General features: G+C 35.4%; 1 protein-coding gene across 1 annotated transcript; it reads right to left on the bottom strand.

The window, feature by feature from the left end:
- Nucleotides 1-228: 228 nt before the first annotated feature.
- Nucleotides 229-5626, bottom strand: LOC131316991 (uncharacterized). Its single transcript, XM_058346573.1, has 6 exons — nucleotides 5100-5626; nucleotides 3610-3678; nucleotides 3036-3092; nucleotides 2119-2601; nucleotides 1567-1653; nucleotides 229-333 (listed from the first exon to the last, which is right to left on the bottom strand). The coding sequence occupies exons 1-6, from the start codon at nucleotides 5547-5549 to the stop codon at nucleotides 229-231; spliced, it is 1251 nt and encodes a 416-aa protein (XP_058202556.1). The 5' UTR covers nucleotides 5550-5626.
- Nucleotides 5627-6032: the final 406 nt, after the last annotated feature.

Below are 6032 nucleotides of genomic sequence, written 5' to 3'. Positions count from 1 at the left end.
GTTACAAACTTAAAAAATTGACTTGATAAATTATAAACATGTTATAGTGAACCTTTAACCAATTTTTTATAAATAAAAAAAATAATGCTTCGAACACAGATCTAAATACATATGGTTTTGAAATTAAAGAAATCTATAGAAATGAGTTTCACGGTATATTCACGGAATCTGTGTGAATCATAAGACTCTTAACACATCAGTATCCGAATGGCATCTGGGCATTACTCCTCACATAATGGTGCATCCGTTTCCAACAGCTACTGCGTTGATTGCTCCTTTGATTGCTGCGTTGATTGTTGTCTCAAGTACTCTGAACGTAAGATCCCATGCTCTCTGAAAAACATAAAACGTACACATAACCAATGTGAACACTCAGTAGTGCATGCAATTTTTAACCATGAACATGAAGTTCTAATAAAACGGTTATAAAATTCAATGACCCATAAGATTCCTATTAGAAGAACAATCACCGGCCGGTTCGTTTTTCTATTCATCGTAAGCTCCATAGGTCGGGCTTCCTCATGGTTGAAAATTAATTTCATGTCAAAACACATATTCATTTGTATCCCCATACTTATTGAGTTGTACACTCTAATTTTATTCTTCAGAGTATCTGTTTAGGTAAGTTGAGTAGAATTGATGGGACTTGTAATGAGCGAACGAGTGTTAGACGATAGTCAAGTCAGAAAAGCGCATCACAATAGTCATTTTGTCGGTTCGGGGCAGAGAAACATCCTAGAGCTTCTTTTGCTTTGTATTTTGGAGTAAAGGTACAATCTATGGATCATTGAGTGCTAAATACAACTCCAAGCTTTCTTCTTCTTTTTTGGTAACCAACTCCAAGCTTTCTACAACTTAGTTTCGATCTACTTGAGTCGTCTTCCAGTGGATTTCAGAAAGATATCGTAAGGCTTGAGGGTTCAAGGTAAGGGCAATCAAACAACTTGGTGTGGTGAACAAGGATTTGACAAGTAGACCTTAACGTAGTTTTAAGAATTCAAATCATAGTGTAAGATTTCTTGGTACTACACAATCGTTTTGATAGTGCTTGATTTTCTTTGTACCTTAGCGATCAATTCGCAAAAAAAAAATTATGTTAAAACAGCTGGCAAAAAAGATAAAGTATGTATAATAAGAGCACAAAAAGATAAAGTAGGTATAATAAGAGCACAAGGTACATAAAAAACATGCATCATAACTTGAAGAGATCGTAAATTGACAACCTTTGGTTTTGTTCAGTTATCGGGAATATTACATATATTCTCATGAAAAGGAAGTAAAGAAAAACGTACGAATTTTTAATTTTTTTGTGTTTTTATTCCGTTAACAAAGAATTTTGTAGGAAAACTAAATTCTTGCTTTTTAGCAAGAAAGTGCTTTTCAGTTAGAATAATTGAATGAACCGAAACTTTCTCGGCAACTCGCAAATTAGTTCTAGAAAAGTTGATTTTACCATCGTTTTACAACCGTGCAAGTTGCAACTCAAAGGGGCCTAAGCCAAATTATGTGCAACCTGAATAAACTAGCCAAAACGGAAAACACTCGAGAGTTAGCAAAGGTACTCACCGTTTTCAGGTTAGGAGGAGCATTATAAGGAACAACATAATTCGTTGGGAATGTGGGAAGTTCAGTGATGGTAACAGATGAACTTGGCTGCAACAAAACACAAAGAAATAACCACTATGAAGGTCATCATCATTGAACAAAGTCAAGACGACAATGAAAATAGATTTAAATAAATGTACGAATTCATTATTAGCCTCCTGTAATGAGAAAATCGTTAAAAAGAAGAGGAGGGCAAACACATGAGATTTCTGAAACAAAAAATGCATGGGCTAGCTTTCTAAAGGGAGCATTAGATAAGTGTTTTAATTTCAGGAAAAAAAATAAAAAGTAGCCCGAAATACTATATAGTATCACCACATGGTGCTCCGCATAAATGATAAATTGTTTCATCGAAAATGTGAATAACCCTTGCTTCTACTCTTCTCGCAAAATTTTGTAATTGTGTGTCGCCTGCAAAAATGTTCTTTGCGTGATTTCTAGTAATACTACGTGAATAACGCTACCGGATACTCAGGAAGTATCGAATAACCTCAAATTTCTTGCTTCAGTTACCTTGTGCTGATTCGAATAAGTGACATTACTCCCATGCATTCTCTTGGTTTCCAACAAAGCATAGTTATCCAAGAACTGGGCATGCTCGTGGCGATAGTGTTCGCCTTGGAAACAGTTTGGACATACGCAAAACAAGTCGTTGCCATTGTTAAAGCAAATGGAGCAAGTGAAATACATGCCCGGGATGAACTCATCACACCCGCCACAAAAGGGCCTCCCACTTTTGATTATGTAGTAAAGAGCCATTACTTCCATGAATTCTAGGGTTCCGTTGTTGTCCTTGTCGAGTTCTTTGAAAAATTGACTACTGCCCATTTTTACGTGGCCTTGGTCCCTCATAAACCCTAGAAATCCATGGAGACACACTTTCCCGTCACCATTGTCGTCGAGTGATATGAAAAAATCACATGCCGCTCTTTTTATGTCCGCTGAGCTTTTATGGTAGTAGAGTCTGGCAGTTGTGACCAAATCCCCCATCGTGGCCTAAAGCAAAAATAGAGAAGCACAATTCAGTGTACAAACTTTATATCTAACCAAAAGCTAGCTTTTAATCCAGTAGGTGGAGAGGTCCCAAAATTATACTATGAAGTGATCACTCATTTCATACCTAAGCAATTTGAATATTTTATACTTTGATGAGATTACACATCGATGGTGTTGAACGAGGGGTTGTGGTTGCATTAGTATTATAAATATATATACATCTCAACTTTTTATAGTACTAATGTAACCTCTCTTTTTTTTTTATCAGCTAGTACTAATGTAACCTCAATCGTCGATCAATCAATGTACCCTTATCAAGTTCTAATGACGTTTTTTATTTTGCTGAGCCAAAAAAAAAAAAAAAAAAGGGTATATGTAGTACTCTGGTACTTATCGTAGCATAAAAGATGTGTCTCTTATCCAATAGAACTTACACGTTTATAGAGATTGCGACTGCCAACCGCTCCCGAAGTTATCGCAAGCTTGTTATCCTGCAATCAGAAAGTGTAGTTGAACTTGAATCTTCTTGACAATATGAAAGTAATGTAAACGAAACAAGAGAAAATCTTAACGAAACAAGAGAAAATCTTTTCAACGGCAGAGCCGTGAATAGGTGTTTACGGCGTTCAACCGCGCGCGTCCAAAGTATTTTTGAACGGTTACCTACCGGTAAGAATTAAAGCTTGATACCAGTATGGATGGAGAAAATATCGTATTAGTCTTAAGAAATGTACATCGTTGAAAGAGATAAGTGTGTGTAGACATATGTAGGAAAACACTTGTACACAATTCATAGCCTTGTGCTTGGATCCTTTTAATTTTTGTAATTCGTTTTCAAAAATTAATAAAATTATTGTTTGCCGTTCGGAAAAAGAAAAAAAAAATCATAGCCTGTAATTGTGATATGTGCGCTATACATGCACCCATTTTGTTGTATAACACTTCATATATAATACTTGCACGTACATAAATTGGCATATGATCATTCGGGAGATCGTGAGTGCCAACCTTGTTGGAATGCCCATTCTCTGGATGTGATACCACCATTTTTGTAGAAGTTCCATGTAAACTTTGTACCTATCATTGAAAGATTAATAAATTAGATATACAAGCGGTAGAACTTGAGCAATATTTAATGATCCTTTTATCTTTCAACGCTTCTGTATATATATGTTTCGTTGTCCCGTATGTTTATTGAATTTAATAAGATCTCTTGTTTTGCTAAGGAAAAAAAAGGGGTGATACTAATAAACAGACTAAAGCTGGTTTGGCTTCAAAAGTCATTTTGACTTATTGTTTTGTTTTTATTTAAATTTTTTTTTGCATTTGTTATTTGCATCAAACATTTATGACTTATTGATTCGTCTCGACGAGATGAATCGGAAAAGTAAAAAAAATTTATCGAAACTCAAATTTTTTTTAAAAAAGACAAAAATAAGTAAAAATAACTGTCTTATTGACTTATTTTTGTCCTTATTCAAAAAATTATGAGTTTCAATCAAAAAAATTTATTTTTCCAATTCCTCTCGTTGAAACAAATCAATAAGTCACAAAAGTTTGACGTAAAACTAACAAATGCGAAATTTTTTTGAATAAGAACAAAAACAAATAAGTCACTTAATTTTTTAACCAAACCCACCCTAATTTATGGACACAAATCCAGATACAAATGTGTTCATCCTCTTATACATGTGGGTCTTTATTATCTTGTATATATGGGTACGGTTCATGTCCATCGGACAACTTTGACTACATTTGTATTAGATCTATCTACATAAATCTATGTACGCAGACTCCTACAAGAGCAAAAGAAAGCTACAAAATAATGTGAAACTCAACTTAGATAATCATATCCTGTATAAAATTAACTAAGGTTCTTATTTTTTAAATATTTTTTCCGTTTTACGAGACAGTTTATTCTCTCATAATACATAATCTTTAATTCAAAAAATAAGCATTTATTTTAGTTAGTAAAACACACCAATTCAAATTTTATCCATTTAGCTTTTGTTTCATAGGAAAAAGGAATTACTTGAGTAAAAAATGCAGGAAGGAAAAGGTTGCTAAGAAACCAACCACAAGACCCAAAATACAAACCTATGAAACCTTTTCCAAACTCATTTGAGATCCTTTGAGATCGGTCAACTCGATACTAAAAATCAAACTATAAACATATTTTGAAGCTCGCCAAACTTCTAACCTCGGCTAAGTTAGCAGAGGTTCAAAACTTAGCCGAGGTTAGAAACCTATCGAGCTCAATAGGCTCATGCCTAACTCTATTAATTACACTAAACAAAACCAACCCCGAAACTCATTTCCAAGTTCACAATCTTTTCTATCATATTCGAACAAACAACACCCTGATCGCTCGGTTTCAAATCGTTTACTGCTAAAAGTTTGTTCTATATCACGAAATACTTGCATGAATAATACATACACCTTGTCGAGTTATCAATAAAATTTTCTTTTGCAGACAGAAAAAAAAAAAAAAACAATACCTTCCATGGTTTGGTGTGGAGGAGATCATAGTTGTCCAAGAAGGTGGAGTGTTCGTGGTTGAAGTTTGTATCACGATAACAAGAAGAACACAGGCTGAATGTTCCCTCACCAACCCTGTAGCATTCGACGCATACGAAATGGAGGCCCAACAAGTGGGACTTACAGTTATATCCACCACAGAACACAAACCGATTGCACGTGATCATGTAGAAGAGAGTAACACATTCCTCAAAATCAAGATATCCGCGGTTGTTTTCGTCGAGAAGTTTGAACAGGTTCGATGGCACTTGATTGTAGCCTTGTTTCCTGATGAAATCCAAGTACTCTTGGAACCTCACTTTCCCGTCTCCGTTCCCGTCCATTAGGCTGTTGAATCTCTCGAACGATTGTTGTTGGTCTTCGGACATGTTGGCGTAATATGCCATAGCTGCCCCGCGCATCTCCTCCATCTCTCTCTCTCTCTCTCTCTCTCTCTCTCTCTCTCTCTCTCTCTCTACAAGTATTTGTCTTTTTTATTTAGGGACAGTACCGGGCTTGTCCTTTTTTTTGGGTGATTAGTACCGTAGATATCCTTGTACTTATATAGAAGGAAAAATCGTACATTGAAAGGACCTACCTCAGTATAATTTTTATATGCATTTTGACAGGGCAAGCCAATATATGCACTCTAAAGTAGAGGTGAGGGTGTTGACTTTGTCCGCCCGCGTATTGGTATCGCAAGTGGGAGGGAGTTTCAATGTTTTAAATAGCGGTAGCGGGTTGTGTAACAGTAGCAGAACATCAAATGATACATAGAGCGTGAATCGAGTGTAGTGGTCGTGAATTTTTTTTTAAAATTATTTTAACACATGAATCCTATGAGTCTACGACATCATAGGTACATATACATAAGGGTGTTTGTGTAATTACAATGTGGTTCGTTATAGTTAATT

Source organism: Rhododendron vialii, chromosome 2a (genome assembly GCF_030253575.1).
Source record: "Rhododendron vialii isolate Sample 1 chromosome 2a, ASM3025357v1".
Taxonomy (NCBI): Eukaryota; Viridiplantae; Streptophyta; class Magnoliopsida; order Ericales; family Ericaceae; genus Rhododendron; species Rhododendron vialii.
This window is presented reverse-complemented; position numbering and strand designations above follow the sequence as displayed.

Coding starts and splice junctions, on each gene's coding strand:
- LOC131316991 (XM_058346573.1), bottom strand. CDS start 5,549: ATGGAGGAGATGCGCGGGGCAGCTATGGCATATTACGCCAACATGTCC. Junction 3,679..5,099: donor TCCACACCAAACCATGGAAG/GTATTGTTTTTT, acceptor TTTCAATGATAG/GTACAAAGTTTACATGGAAC. Junction 1,654..2,118: donor CTTATTCGAATCAGCACAAG/GTAACTGAAGCA, acceptor GTTTTGTTGCAG/CCAAGTTCATCTGTTACCAT.